At 38.0% G+C, this 16927-nt stretch overlaps 2 protein-coding genes across 8 annotated transcripts in view; one reads left to right on the top strand and one right to left on the bottom strand.

The window, feature by feature from the left end:
• The window catches only part of LOC122566686, a 116154-nt gene that overhangs the window by 12558 nt on the left and 86669 nt on the right, over positions 1 to 16927 (bottom strand). The gene's annotated exons all lie outside the window — the stretch shown is intronic.
• Positions 1 to 16927, top strand: part of LOC122566687 — a 99467-nt gene that overhangs the window by 82050 nt on the left and 490 nt on the right. Inside the window, exon 2 of the mRNA XM_043724310.1 lies at positions 11993 to 12123. Coding sequence (XP_043580245.1) covers positions 12063 to 12123 — 61 coding nt within the window. The 5' untranslated portion in view covers positions 11993 to 12062. The remainder of the gene's footprint in view (positions 1 to 11992; positions 12124 to 16927) is intronic.

Below are 16927 nucleotides of genomic sequence, written 5' to 3'. Positions count from 1 at the left end.
CAGCCGCGAGATCGTTAGGAAATTTGCACCTGGCGTAAAGAACGCGACGTGAGTTATCGAATGTAGGAACGCGAGTTGTACGTTGGCGCGTGCCAACGCTATTAGCTTCCTAGTTGCTGTTATATTATAATAGAGTCTCGATTATTTGAACGTCTATTAGCCAGGAAAGCGAGTAATTACCGCGAGCGCGTCATTAAACGCAGTTTCAAATATTCCAGCGCGTTCGATAACCGCACGCTTGATTTTCCGTGCCGCGTTCCGCTATTAACCAGCTATTAAGAGATTTGTTCTGTCCGGGCTTCCGGCGTTTCTTGGCTGCCCCGTTGCAGATTTCGTTGTAACGGTGCTACTACGCGCGCGGAACAGGTGCACGTCAACGTCGATTTTGTTTTCTCTTTTTTAATGAGATTTCCCGTGTCGGAAAGATAATTTAAAGAAGGAACAGAAGGCGGTGGCCCCTTAATTATTCCTTGATCAATATTCCTTGGTCATGTTAATTATTCGTCCAAGTGACATTAAGAAACTCGTTTTGATTAACGGTTGTCGCTGGATGAACCTTCTGAATGGAAAGTGCCTTCTACGTATGAGACGACGTTATTTGGGCGTTTTTGTCAATAATTTAAGAGCAAGGAAATTTTTTCTGTTACTCCGATTCAACATCGCAAGTCATGTTTTTCGGATTTTACGGAAGAGTAATCTTGAAAATTTTTTATTCAAAATATCAGTCCACATATATCAGCAATACTATATTTTTTATTTTTTCGGATTAGATATCGATACTCGTAACATTGTGTCTACCACGTCGAGCTAATTTCTTTTTAACCACCAAGTGGCATAAAAATTAGGAAACCGGTAAAAACGAACCTGACATTCCGTGTAATTTTGAACCAATCTCGTTGAGAAAAGTTGTAGAAATTTGAATCAGCAAGTTTTCTCCGTTATCGCTGAAACAAAATCTTTTTCCGACTCTCTAAACGATTATTTTAATCATTTACCGCTTCGAACGCGATTATCTTCGCAAAAAAAAAAAAAAACACACATTCGTCGATCATACGATCCCGGGACTGACTATAACACAAACGGAAATACGATCCAACCACAGCGGACAGTCTGTCCAAAAATTTTTAAAACGGTGAAACTTCATTCCCGTGCAATTACAACGTCCTGGCCCGCCTCACACTCGAGGCTAATTTTTTTGTCTTTTTTGCTTTTTCGTTTTCCGCCTGGAAAGATCCGCGTTTCCCGATATCGAAACGCGTCGATAGCCCGATCTGTTCCCGCGTCGAACGACAGATCGTTGGTGTAATCGATTTAAAGCGTTCCGCGGCAGATAGAGCCGGCAGTTGGACGCGGAGAAAGAAGAAATAATTATTCCATGACCGAGTACGCGTATCGAACGGCTGGTGAGGTCACCGAGCGGTTATCAGGCCACAGGTCCAATCAATTACAATGTTGTGCATGTACCCTAGCTGCTCTCGTCCCTTGCACATCAGCGCAACTCCATCGGAAATCAATGAAATCCGCCAAAAACTACTCCGTTATTGATACGTCCGTGGTTTAAATAGCACGTTCGCTATTTCCTGATCATGGTTACCACTTGCGAAGAACCTACTGCCTTGTCGAACGAGAAGCTTAAACCTTTTGACGCGGATAGCGCGAATATCAGACTATATGGACTATAGATACCGATGATAATGAGACAGATGAGTGTTTGCTATATTTGGTATCAGAAATGCAGAGACTCTCGAAGATAAAAGAGACGATTATTCTTTAAATCGATCATCCCGAATTCTTTGTCATTTTATTATACCGTGAAAGGATTACCAGTGGATGATTAAGTATAACGGTTGTAGCTGTTGGTTTATGAAAAAATGTGAAGAACGGAATTAACGTAGTGCATATATTAAAAAAATATATATTTGTATTATATTATACATCCCCAAAAATCTATGACTGTCAATCTACAAGGTTAATGTGAAAAGTTAGAAATTAGTCATTTCGGTTGTTTTAATAGTTTTAGTTTAATAGTTCTCTGGTGATACTAGTGTTAAATCAGGGTCAGTGTAGGAGTATTTTTATTTTCATTCGTACGGGTTACGTACTGCGATTAATTAATTACACGAGGAATTTCGATATTCGTACATATGTGTATTATATTCGTGGAAAGTGGTGGAAAAGTTGAAAGTGAGAGTCGGAATTCAAGGAGACGAAGTTTGTGATAATCGGGTCGTGTTAAGTGAAAGTTATCGAAGAGTTAAATTAAATGGCGAGTTATTTCTATTTTATCGTTATATAATATAGCTTTTGTTATTTTATATTACGTTCAACGAGGAGACTTCCTGCAAATTTGTATTCTTACGAGTACCGTTGCAGGAAAAGGATCGCAGTAGTTTCTTTCGCTAAATATTATAACAAGTATTTATATATATCTTTGCATATTACGTAGATGGTGTAGATTTTCGTACACTAAAATTTGGCCTAAATGCGCCAACGTGTACTTACGCGATAATACGTCGACGTATCTGCGATCCAACGTTCCTACGATATTTCCTCATTATCAGAAATTACTTCGATTCATGTGCAAAAGATAGTTTTCAATTCCGAAATGATTGCAACTGAAAGAATGAAATAACTTCCTTGTAGATCAACTTGCGCCATGAAATGTCTCGTCATGGTAGACTAAACACTTTTTCGCTGCCAATACATACGGTCTCGAACGTGTATTAATCAATTTCGATGTTATGTTCGAAACTTGGAAGAAATATTCGATAAAATAGCATTGGTATTGGACGTATATAGCGCAGTGCTCCCGCGGGCGTGTGTTTGTGCGTGTGCGAAAGAGTTAATTAACGAGATGAATTTGATGGTCGATAGGCCAGTGTTTTGTAGATGGACGTGACTGGAGAAAATTCAGGATGGATCGCCGAACCAACACGAGTGAGGATTTTTTTGAATGAATTAGTTTTGCTTCTGTGAGATACATAAAACATTGAAAGGGTTTCACGATGGTTTTGTTTGGTAATAAAATTTAAATCTTTTGTTTCGAGCAAGCTTTTTTATGGAGGAATTTTTGGTTATGAAAGTGAAGCAAGGTTTTGATTACACGTAACCTCGCGAATGATTCTTTACAAAATTGTAAGTAAACGAGGCAATGAAAAGTATTCGATAATTGCGTGTGTTTTAAATTAACGTGTTTTAAATTAATGTTCCAATTAATCTGCAAATTATAATTATAGAGCTGTTCAACGCACTAAATTATTTCGTCTTTTCCTTTGGTATCTCTTTCCAGGAATTTTATCTTAACGATAGGTCGTGTCTTCGGAAAGAGTCCGTTTAAAAATCGCCTTGAACATCTACTCAACATTGGAAAAAGAGGCATTCTGCGGGAGCGCTAATTTCAAAATCGATCAGAGAGTGAACCATTTCACAAAGCCCTTTGTCGCAATGCCAGCGTCTGCCACAACGCGAATACTTGCGTCACAGTTTTCCTCGCATGCGTCATTAAAGCAAATAAAGGAAAAAAATACACACGCACACACGCCATAGCTTCACACGCGCGCGCACGCACACATATACCGTTACTCGCGTGTAAAGAAGGGAAGGAAAGAGAAAAAACATACATTGTCGAGCGAATTTGTATCGCGTAATCGTTTCACCGGGGAACGATCAAAAGCGCGAAACACCGGTGAAAAGATCGCGGAACCGCAGCGAGAGGAAAACAGCGCGTTCCATCCGCGACAAAAGACACTTTCATGCCGCGGCATTTACGCGGCTACGCGCTTTTCGGCAGAGGGAACGAGAGAGTGGAAATAGAAAAAGGAAAAAGCTACGAGGAAGAAGAGAGAAAGGCAGTGGAACAGAAGAAGAGAAAAAGCGAAAGAGCAGGACACGGGGAACAGTTTACAGCGTTTCATTGGACAGCGGTGTCTAATGGCACAATGCTGGTCCCGCATTTTTTACATAATCTCGAGAATGGCGCCGCTCCGTCGACCGATGGCACAGAGTATACCGGTGCTCCTTTTTTTCTCGACGGCGACGGCGCAACAAAAATTGCCGGTTACACGCTCTAATACGTTTTTTCGTGTCGTGCTCATTGGAGAACGTCGGTCGCAGCAAAATTTAGCAGAAAGCCATGCACCGGTCCGCGCGAATTCCCATTTTTTTGCCGAGAAAAGGCGCGCACACTCTGGCCGCGCTGAAAATAATCCAAAATAAGTCGTCGGTATCGATCGGGCCGGGCAAAAAGAAAGAAAAAGTTAGTCGACGGCCAGGCACTGGCACACGCGGCCCTCCGCGTTTTGCCACTACTATGCGCCTATGTGTATGTATGTAGGTGCGTTGCAAGCTCACGCCAACAGCCATCCTACCACCGTCTAGGCTGGTTTAGCTTTACCAGCTACCATATATACGTATAGCAGGGATACAGATATGGTAGAGACAAGGAAGAGTGTTGGATATACAACAGCTACTCTGTGTATGACTCGACTACGACCACCCTTCAACCGCCGCCGCCGCCGCCGCCGCCAAACCTCTCCGCCCTTTCCTCCACCCATTCGGCCACCTCCGTGCTTTTATGTTTCGTTTATCAGGCTTAACATGCGACTTTTCCTACCTATTCGACCGGTGTGTGCCGCCGCTGTTCCGCGGACCACGATTATCACGATGGGAATGGACGGCGAGCTGTGCGCCGCGACGCCTGATCGCGCATCCGGAAAATCGTATCACCCCTACCGATGTTACGAATATTCTAATTACGTACTTGCCGTGGGATAGTTTCAGAGAGACGGTTTGTGGATTTTTGTAAAAGATGCAGCTTTCGAAGGTTCGTAAGATTTTTCTCGAGTTTCCCGGGATTTTGTCGACGGCGAAGGAAGAAGATCGATTTCGCGCGGTTGTAAGATTTCGAGTTCTTAAGAATTTGCCGGATTTTTGTAAAAAAATCGAGGCAGGTTTTACGCATTTTCGGGCGACCTTACGAAAAATGAAGATACGAGTCACGTTCTCCGGATCTGTTAAATTTTCAACGTATTCTATGGAATTATGCGAAAAGCAGGAAGGCGAAAGGCAGGATTTGTTGGTTCGTAAGGTTCTTGAGAATTTTGCGAATTATAGAGGCACGCGGCATATTATAAGAGTTCTAGCATTTTAGAAAATAAAATTCTAAACGGAAAACTGAATTGTAAACAATACAAGAACGTAAATACAGAATTTAATGGTTAAAGCTTTCCATATATATATTCTCTTTCTCTAGCTATATTTATAAAAATATATCGCATAAACGTTCGTGATCTGTTAATTATTAACAACATCGATAAACGATCGATATCGCCAATGATACAAAACAAACCTTCAATCAAAGAAAAACCTTTTCTCATTGATGGAACTGTTACGAGCCAGTTTAGTAGCTGTAATACTTTAATTCAGAAACGACGAGCAATCAATGTTCCCCGAAACAAAAAGTGGATATCCCTTTCCATCGTTTTCGTTTCGTTTTCCTCTTTTGCTCGACTGAGTTAGCAAATGAATGATAGCCGGTAGCACCGAAGGGGAATAATAACGATTCTAATTAGAGCTCTCGAGCGTGACAGCCCAGATTTTATAAGACAAGGTTGCTAACGAATTAAGTTCCACATCTACCATTTGCACCCATTAAAACGAACATCTTGTAGCATTCTACTCGAAAATTATAATAAAACGTGTACGCGTCTTGAGACGATGAAATTGCTTCATTTTATACGTAAGAATTGATAGGGGTTCGGACCATTTCCCCTTTCTGCTTGCCCATCTACGGATAAGCTAATTAATGAGCGAGTAATACTCGATGGTTCATCGATAAAAATTTATAAGTTGCGCGAGGAGCTGCACAGGCCAACCATGTTACTTTTTATTTTTTGCATTTTTCGACCGTGCTCGTGGTAATTTTTAATTCTTCGAAGCATTATGTCCCGAAGGTGTAACCGCCGCTTTAGCTCATGATTTCATTTTGCATGCACCGTGGTTTTACGATTCAACCGCTTACTCGCGATCACTGCTTCGCCGTACTTTTACGAGCGTGCTCCTTTTTTTTTTTTTTTTTACCATTCTCATTTGTTTTTCTCTTTTCTTTTCCTCTTGGTTCTTTGTTTCGTTTTATTTTCGTATAATTTTAATTCTCCTAGCTTGTGGGAAAAAATGGAGAACGCCTATGGCTCCTAACGTTTGCTCGAGTCGTTAGAACTCTATTGTAATCTACTTAGGCAGAATACTTTTACGTAGTAGAATAATGTTATATCGTTGCGGTAGTATCAAGATCCTTAATAAAACATTTTTCATTAAATATTTGTCGTGTATAACATAAAATACGTAAACGAATGGATAAATGTTATTAAGAAGATTAAAATATTTAGTATAATTGGCAGTTAGATTCCGCTAAAAATATATAGATTTGATACATATGTAAATATAAAATTATTCGTTTCTTTTTATTGGTAATGAAAGATTTCTTTCCAACAAGGTATAATCAAAGTCTCAAAATCCAACTCTATGTTTAATTCTTCGTTGTTTCGATTCAGCTAAATTTATTTACTGCAACACGTACCAACAGGAATATCAAACTAAAACTCACGACTACGGACTTAAAACTAATTAACAGCGTATCCTAAACTATAAATTTTCTTCGTGCTTCCTTTTTTGTCAACGTGTAATATTATTATTTATTCATTATTTGTTCCAGCGATCATTAACATTGTCTCTCCCATGATTCGTCGCTTGTGATCGTTTACACCACAAAATGTTCATCCCAGCGAGGAATCAATCAACAGAGATCGTCAGCAGAAAGTTGCTTTTTATATAATTACAAATTATTACCATTTTCATTGATTGAAAACGACATTGACGGTTAATTAGGGGCACTGCATTCAGATTACGCCGACTGTTACTCGGAATCTGGAGGAATTTTCATTTTAAACATAATGCAATTACACAGATTATTATTGAATATCTAAAAGAATTTACATTTGCAAGTTAATTCGGAATTGCGTTATATTAGCAATTCGCATTGTCATTGATTGCAAACAACGTAAACGGTTAATTAGTCGAGCACACGGTTTGTTGCTTGTAATCTAAAAGAATTTCTAATTAAATGTTACAGAACTTGATACAGAATTTTGAATGTTCTCGTTGCCACTAATCAAAAGTAAACGGTTAATTAGACGAGCGCTTTGTTCGTTGATTGAAATGCGGAAAAATTTTCGTTTGAAAGCTAATACCTCGTCGAGAGGAAGGATCTTTTGAGAAAGGTGGGGGTGGCAGGGTGAAGGCAAGTTTGTCGCGTAGAGTCCCGTTTTTGAGGATTTAGAGAAGAGAATACGCTCGTTAGTATTCTTGGTAATACGTTCTAATGATTATCGCGATGTAAAGAGTTGCCAGCTTGGCCTGCAAAGCAAGCGTAAAGGTTTTACAGCTCGTAGATCCGCTTCTCTTGCGAGAATCATTAGTTACTTTCTACTATAAACATCGTGCAACCCGATCTCGCTATACGGCTGCGTTTTACGTGATACGCCATGGCATTTAAGATAGAAAAATTATTTTGCATACTTTAAGAAAGAAGGTCCAACGTTTCGCTCGAAATGATCCAATGGTTTTAGGTGGAACATTCGAAATAGTGTGAAATTTTGTTTTATTCGTACTTTGTCGTAAATTGTGGTGGAACGTAAATGTCGGTGCAAATGCTCGTACGCTGACATTTATTGTAATTTCAGCCTGAAAAAAAAGAAATGAAATATGGAAATGACTAAACTACTGATTTCTAATCTTCTTCTTATCGAATATCGTTTTAAATTCCGCAAGATCTCTAACAGATGTTCATCGATATAATAACACGTTTGAAAATCACATTATTTAACAATTAGGCATCGTTATATTTGAAACAATTTCACTTGATACGAAAATTATGACAAATTATGATATACTTACATATCTACTATTTGCATTAAAATATTTCTTTTCATTTGGTAGTTTAAAAATTAAAGAACAAGAAGTTAAGGTACCTACCATACCATACCAAGCAAGAATAGATACGTGAAATTGCACTATATTTTTTTATTATTTACTATATTATTTTGGTGACATAAAACTACAAACGGATTTGGTTCTCTACGAAGGTAAAAATATTTCGTAAATATCATGCGAGCAAACGAGAAATTCTTCACCGTGATATTTGTATTCAGCTATGAACAATGATGGACACGACTATTTTTTAAAAGTATTATGATGGAAAGAAACGTGTATCTACATGTGTTTTCCTTAAGGGATTTACTTCCACTTTCCCGGTGGGAAATCTAGATAAGAAGGATGTCTTTAGAGAAGAAGAATGAACTACTGTTCCGAAAGTAGTTACTCTGGGAATTCATCAAGATTACTAAATACTGACGAATAATTTGCTATTAAACATTTCTAAGAACGTACTATTTTTAACAATTTCTATTGACAATTATCACTCTTATCGTTAGTAATTTCTGTCAAACGAAATTCAATGGCAAAGATATTTAACATTTGATAAGATTGTACGAAAAATAATACAACTTTGTGGTACCTGTCGTTCCTATTTTATCATAATAATTTTCATCCTGTTGTTTTGTCGAAAAGCTTCAGTGACGACTAATATATTTTTATAATCAATTAGTTAAACGAGAGTACTCACAGGCTCGCGATTTTACGTTTAATACGAAATAGGCAAATATATAATCAACGAAATTGCAAACTAAAACAAGTCGAAACAACTAGAATATCTCGTTTAACAATACCAAACGGACCATTAAAAATTAACCTCGAAACGATACACCGTCCACTTACTATTGACTTGCTTCTTGCGTCGCCTGGAAGAATCATAAACCCGGTTCGTTCCTTTTGAAAGAATCTATCGACCATTCCGTCCCGTATCCGGAATTATCGTTTCTGTAACAGCGCCGAGAGGCCATCGATGCGGTCACAACGCGCATCGCGTCGCATAGAAAACCGGTGAAACCACCGAACGGAACTTCTCCGTAGAACCGAGCTTGCTTACGCGTCGCTTACGTCGTCTACACGTACACGAATTTCCACACAGATATGTACATTCGCCCACACCGTGTATACACCGTGGTTCTAAATTCGTGGTCCAAGCGAAGTCCGGAAGATGACGCGACTAAGAATAAGAGGAAAATCGAGCTTGAAAACTTATCCAGTGTAGTGAATTTGTCTAATTTCCAAAAAGATTATTTTTAGAATTATAGAATTACATTGTTTTGTCTGAAGCCTCATGTTCGAGAAAGCACGATTTGAAAATTTGCCTAATATTTGCGCGTACGAGTGTGCCGAGCTAAGTTTTTCCTAATACCTACGTTCCATCTCCATTTTCTCTTGTCAGCATTTCCGCGATTCGTACCTTCTTTGACGTAAAAAGTTGGACAAAATCGTGTACTTCCCCTTACCTAAAACATAGCTAGAACGCGCTAGCTAGTCATAGCTAGTCATAGTTAGACTGCTGGGAAATAGTGCGAACGAAAGATAAAAAAGATTTATCGATAAATATATCTACATTGTCGCTAAAGTGTTTCCCCTCCCTCGAAACAAATATCGACTCCGCATCGAACGTATTAAACCAGAATATTTTATTCTACCGTTCCGACTTCTTTTCGCATGTAAATAGAGTAACCCGCTGCCGATCGTCCATTCTTATCCAGTCGAAGATTAGTGAAATACACGTGCATTCGACAAGTTCTGAAAGTCGATTTTCTCGCAAATAAAACTTCCAACGCAACGTCTTCTTTCGAATCATAGAATCTTCCTGACTTGGTTCGTACCACGAATTTAGTACCACGGTGTATACGCTTTTGCCTCTATAGAGACGCGTGTACGTGTCGCATTTTATGCATGCTAGCCAAGTGTGCAGAATCGCGTAGAAAAGGGGGATGGAGCGAGGAAGGGGTTGGTAGACGCGGTGGGCGGATCGATATTAAAATAGTGACCGAATTCCACTGTGCCGCAACCTACCCTAACACCCTCGACTCACCCTTAAACTTGTCCCTCTGTCTCTCTCTCTTCCCCCCCCCCTCACCCTCCGCCGCCAATCTTTCTTCGTTCTGGTTTTACGTTGTTCCACCCCCTGTCGAGATACGCCGGCTGGGCCGCTGGAAAACTTTCCTCGTGGAAGAGAGGAAGGAAAGGAAAACAGCTCCATAAAGTGGCAACCGAAATTTCGACGCGCCGTACAAGAAAGAGAAGAGAAAGAGAGGAATGGGAAGAGAGATAGAAAGAGAAAAAGAGAGAGAGAGAGAGAGAGAAAGAAACAGAGAAGCGTCTCGGTGACTGGACTGAAAAATAACAGCCAGTCCAACCGAGAAACGTTCCACGGGACCTTAAGCTTTCGCCATTCGAACGGCCCGTTTCTGCCGACGTATTTACGGACTGCTCGCTGAACGGAGGAAGTCTTAAACGGTGGCGGGAAAGGGGAGGGAAACCGTCGCGGGAAAAGACTCGCGGAAAGGATTTCGGTGACACGATTTGGGCGTTTAGGAATTCGAATTGTGAATGGCTGCGGTAGGAATTTGGATGTTTGCAAGGCTTATGGATGAGGATGTGCGGGTTGATTCTACTTGAGGTTATTTATTGCGGGTTTTCAGCGTACTGGCTGATGGTTGAACGGTAATGTGGATTTTTTCGCGGTTGAAAGAATATTTTGTAAGAGAAATTTATGAATAACAAGTAGGGTATTTAATTTAGCAGGTTGGAATTTTTCATGTAAAAATTATTCAAAAATTGATATCGTGGACGAGATTGATCGGCCTGATTTTAGTATGTTGCGATGCTTGGAAAGTAATTCTACGAAATTGAAATAAAACTTGTAAATATATAGGTAGAATATATTCTATCAGACGTGTACACGATATAAAACGAATATTCTAAACGTTACTTGAAAGGATTAAACGTTACGATACTTTGCATATATATTCTCTCGTAATACCTATTCTATTCCGCAATAAATAACAATATCATTAGCGACAACGGTAACGACAGACATTTATCATAGTGAAATGCTACGAAAGCCGCAACTTAAAAGAGATTAATATAGCATGAAGAATTAAAAATAAGCACATATCTTGTTACGAAGATCAGTCGACAGTATATAACTAGACGCCGTTATATCCTAAAGCCCAACGATAATAGTCAAATTATGACTATCATTATACCGAAGGATATTCTATCTTGTATTAAACTTCCAATTACTTGTAAAAACCTTGTATACGAGGCGAATTTTTATGAATTCGTGGCCACCAGGGATAAGATTGTAAATGGAAATTTCAATTGATAATCTCTCGTAATCTGTGGAAAATGTGCTAGAGGATAACAACGATAATTGAGCCTTTATATATTAAAAAAAAAAAAGAAGAAAAAAAGGAGAGAAGGAAGAAACATATTTTGACTTTCTTGAAATTATTCCTGAAAATGATCCCGATACGAGAACGATTCGTTCGCATATTCTTGCATTTTTAAGTTGTTTTTTAATCGTTATTGATACCTGGCGAGAAACATTTGTGTATTATGGAACCTAATATTGTTCAACAAAAGCAAACATATATCTACGTAACGTCAACAATTTCGTCTAAAAAGTAATTACTCATTGCACACAATCGAACCTCCGTGTCAAACAATTTTTACAGTTTTAGTCCCTTACATTTTATACAAAAACATTATTAGAAAATCTGTTTCTATCGTTAATAGATGATAAAATAACATTTTTCTCCAACAGTCAAGAAAGAATTCAGTGCACAACGAATTAATACGAAGCGCCTCAATTTCAAGAACGTCGAAACTCCAAAAAAACGGTGGAAAACAGCGCGTATCTTTCGTCTATGATTCTACAACTTTTTGGTAACGCGAAGGAGCTTGGCATATCTGAAAATCAAGACGCTGAGAATAGCCGAGGGAAATTAATCGTGTCCATTTTGCTAACAGAAAGCTATAATTGTTGCAGTTTGGCGGTGATCAGGACGGCGAAGCGGCGTGTCGGTGACGGTAACCAGATCCGACGAGAAATACTGAAAATGTGTATCGGGCGTAGAAGTTGCAAATTACGTGGCAGTTTCAGCGCAGCATTGTTACAAGGTATGCAAAAGGGGGAGGAACTAACGTCCGTTTCAGTTACACGCGGAGTTACGCCACGACAGTTTGGTATTTCGGTCTTGAGATCGGCGTAACTTCGTGTCAAAGTTTGAGTTAACTTAACAGGGGACGTGTAAAACGTGAGTCAAATTCATATCGCGTAGATCGCGACCTCGTTGGTCTGTAGATGATCGCGTAATGTGAGCACGTTACGGAAATTTTGATTATTCGCTTTGAAGCGAATCTTCGTAATCTGATAAGTTGATTAACCCTTTCGAGACAGGGTGTACTTAACACTGGAACGTATAACATATAATATGCAAATAAATGTATGCCACTGTTCAAACGTAGCTGGATGCTCGATTATTTTTCGCAAGTTGCATTTCAACTACAAGATCGCGGATATATCGAAACTGTAGTGATTTTATCCTTCGTAATTGACAGTGTATGATACAATAGTTTTATTAAATTTACTTAGAATTACGATTGAAAACTGACGTTTGTAATTGTCATATCTCGTAGGATTATTTCGTTACTCGACAAGTTCTTTATCTTCCGGTTCTTGAATTTCTGAATTATAAATCAAATTAAGAAGCTCCCTTTAAATGATTAAATAAAAAGAAATAAATTTTATTACGAATCGACCGAAGCATCCGGATATTTATATTTATTCTGAATAGTGTATATTTATGAGTGTACCGGGTTGTAACATAACAAGGTGTTCGCTTTTATTGGATCAATTTTCTACAAACATCTTTCCTTTGTGGGTAAACATATTCGTCTTCGTAAATGTTTTATATATCGTCTAAAGCTAAGAATAAGCAGATACATAGACTTTATCGGAATTCAGTTACAACTTAATATTACATTTTTGTATATTAAATGTATCTTTCGGACGAGTTATTTCAAAATCATAAAAAACTTCACAGTTGTCTTCATTTCTGCAGTATTTTGTTCAGAAGACTTCCGCCCATTGTCCATTTTTAAAATAACTATGCTCTGTTTCATTCAAAGTGCAATATAACGAAACGCGGTCTATTTTTCTTTCGGCAAATATAAATTTAGTCGAACTGCTTCAAAACGTTCATTATTCAACGTGGTCCTCTCTTTTTGTCTAATTTAATATGATTCGCTATTATTTTCTATTCGTGAATGTCACAAGTAATAAATAACTTTCAAATTTTCGAAAAGAAAATTGAAAATGAAATCCATTCGAAAGATCAATATTCGTTTCAAGCCAACGTAACTCGTATCGAAATAACAGTACGTTTATAATATAATTATAACGATGAAAGCAATATCAATTTCTATTTGATAAAATCATTGGCCTTCATAAACTTCGCATAAAACGCAAAACCTTTTAATATTAAATAAATATTTATTTTTCCTTTTGTAGCGAGTAAAATACACTAAAGCCTTTTTATACGATAAATCGTATTTAAAATCATCAGCCAATTCGTGATATTAAATTAAAGGTACATATGACACTTTTACTCGAATCTCGTTGGCAGCGTTTTTCGAGCAATTATTTCTATCGACACGCCGCGGCCGGTGTGTCGCGCTGCAATGAATGAAATTTGATAGAAAGGTCAGTGAATACGTCGAATTCACTGCGCCTCGCTCCGATTTTCCTGTAACTATAAAATGTTCCGCGACAAGCATTCAAAGTCCATATGCGGGTGAGCCTCTGGTTTTTTTTTCGATCGAATTTCCGAATGCCGCTGTTTGGTATCGAAAAAACGTCCACGTCCCACCGACAATGCGTGCAAAGAGAATATTTAGCGTTGATCTCTCGATCGGAGTGCGGAGTTGTTCGTTAGATTTGATTCTTTTTTGGTTTTCGTTTTTTGCCAACAATATCGTTGCAAGTGGGTCGGCGTTGTTGAAAGAGTAAACGTCCAATTCTCTTGCAGTTTCTACTTTTACTTCACCGCGTATAGCTCGTAGAACACTTTTACATATTTTTTCTTCTTTTCGCTCTTTGATTTTTCAAAAAAAAAAAAAAAGAAAAAAAAAATTATTCCTACGTATCTCTTGTCGAAAAAGAAATTCCATTTTAGCGTTATTGCATTTTATTTTATTACCCATTTTTAAAGGAACCCGAAGAATAAACGTATAATCGGAGACATTATCGGTATATCTTTGTCAGCTTTCTACGAAGAAAAATTCAGGACGCGTATCAAGATTTAGCATTTTGCAAAATCTTTCTCCTTCCTGTCGAACGAAATCATTTTGTTTCGATTAACAGACTTAGAACGAGCAAAGATCGGGGAAAAATATGTGATAAAAAGAATCGTGAGTTCGTTGAACAATTTGACTTTACGTCAAATCGTATAAATTACTACACACGATATGATGCTGCCTTTGTCTCGAAATATGAAAGGTACTTGCATTTCGAGTTTATCTGGTCTGAAAGTTCGATGTTTAGTTTTCTCACGGAAAGCTGAATGTTCCTGTCTCGTTCTGTTACGTTTTCATTTCACGGGATACCAAGTGAAACTTGCAACATCCGGAGTCACGAAACAAGCCGTTGCAATGGTATACTTCTATTATGCTAGATTTCTTACAAAACGAACAAGAATCGTTGATCTCGATATCTCTTTGCCCCAGTATCGCGAAAAATCAATACTCTAATAGGCATTTCTCGTTGAGACGTAGTTTTACGAACGGAAAGTATACGACATAACGCGTGTGCCAAAGATCTTTTTAGAGGAAACTTCATACGTCTAATATACCGCGCCATTAACAAATCTGACACCGGAACTGCTAGAAAGTAAAGTATAAAACGCGAACCAAAGAAATCGATATGTATATTGGAAAATGCACGAGAAAAACACGCATCTACTTTATTAAAAATCATTCAAGTTGCCAAAGATGCATCGTTATAAATCTATAAAGTTACTATGAAAAGTTGACCCGTTAATCGATGACCAAGCAAAGTGAAATAATGCACGATATTTAAAAGTCGTAAGATGAGAATGAAGTGAATTATAAAGATATGAAATATAATGAGAAGAACTCTCTTATGTTCGCATACAACAAATTTTCTGCAAAACTGTTAAATTCGTGAAACGATATTTCATAGAATCGAAAATCGCGTCAGCTCTTGGAGAATGTCGAATAAAAGAAATAAAAAGAATCTCTCGATGTTCATGCGCAATTTGTTAATCGTAAATGCGTTGGTCGCACGCAAAATTATCGAGACGAAACGAGAGCGTACAAGTATCGGCACCTTGCAACATATTTTTTACGTTGCTCGCGTATGCCACGAACTTTCTACTAATTCAACGAGAAAGTACCCTCGACGGTTGCTACATTGTACGTTGTTATACATATCTGGTTTCAACCTTGAGAGACTCAAAATTCACGATAGTTGTCTACCACTCGAACAACTTTTATCGCAGCAACGTCGATAACGTAACAATTTTCCTATATCCGTAATTGGATCGTGTCACTTTATCTCTAAAGTATGGAACTGCAGAAGCTGACCGTAAAAAATTGCAAAATGGGTCATGCCGCTAGAATCGCAACAGTTCGTTGTCTGCAATCCCTATGAATTTTTTTGATCTTTCGATATAAAAATTTTTATATCGTTTATATCTTTATATCTCGAACAAGAATTTGAATGTTCGTACTCTTTGCTTTTGAAACCTCGGATATAAGAATTTAAACGCTTGTTTTATTTGCGTATCTTCTCCAAAAAATGGTCAAACTTGTAATTTATAATAACCTGGTCATTAATAACCTCTTCACGCTCGCATTTCACATTTGAAACGTGAGAATTTGGAGTACGTTTATTGAAACGATTCGTGATAGTTTCTTACGAAATTGGCTGCTTCAGTTTGATATATAGGTGGCCATTAGAATTTCCATTTATCTTTATTTTACCGAAAGGATCTACTTAGTCTATTCACAGAATCGAGATATTAAGTAATGAAAATGTCAAACCGCAATATTATCTTCTTCGTAATGTAAACACGTCTTTTTACCTCGACGAATAAAGAGAAAAAGAAAAATTGCAGAACGGCTGCCACGTCGCAGATGATTAATTTGATGCAGCTGATACTTTCTACCTCCTTTATAGAATTAAATTAATCACGCTGTTCAATGTACGAACAAATATCGAGCCTGAGTCATCGTAGTATTTTCTCAATACTTTTGCAGAGAAAATTATTCTGCTTTAACGAAGATACCTAAGAGACAAATTAAAGCGAGGAGAATATGTCGATGTTGCGCTTAATCTTTTCAGACATTTCAAGATTGACGATTTTTCACCCATTGTTGACCGGAGATACGTGTCGATACATTTTGTGTTAGGTTTCGTTGATTGTTCTTAACCGGGAACATATTTAGACTTGTTCAGAGACAGCTTAAATTTGTTACAGCTTAATATAATAAAACAGCTGATAAAACGTTCATTATAAAGTTTGTTACTATTTTTATCCCCCGCCATTTGTCACGTTAGGTTTTTTCTGACTTTTTGCGTGTCACACGCGGATGTTTCAATATTGGTTTACACGAAAAATAACCGGCCGCAGACGTTACTTTCTGTATAAATCCCGCCGGTGAACAAAGTGATAAAATATGTCACTCTTCTATCAAACCGTGACGAAAAACGGTACAAGCAAAATAAAGTTGAATTAACTCGACATATTTGTGATCCTTCGGGTCTCAATCGTGTTATTAATACTTGTACATTGCGCTTTATTGCTCGACGTATCGTGAACATTCCAGCCCGCTTCATCAGGTCAGACTTGAAAATATTCCTTTCAACGTATTAATACGGTCGAGCTTCGTACATTGGAAC

Source organism: Bombus pyrosoma, linkage group LG4, assembly GCF_014825855.1.
Source record: "Bombus pyrosoma isolate SC7728 linkage group LG4, ASM1482585v1, whole genome shotgun sequence".
Lineage (NCBI taxonomy): Eukaryota > Metazoa > Arthropoda > Insecta > Hymenoptera > Apidae > Bombus > Bombus pyrosoma.
The sequence above is the reverse complement of the archived record's forward strand: the minus strand, read 5'-3'. Positions and strand labels throughout refer to the sequence as shown.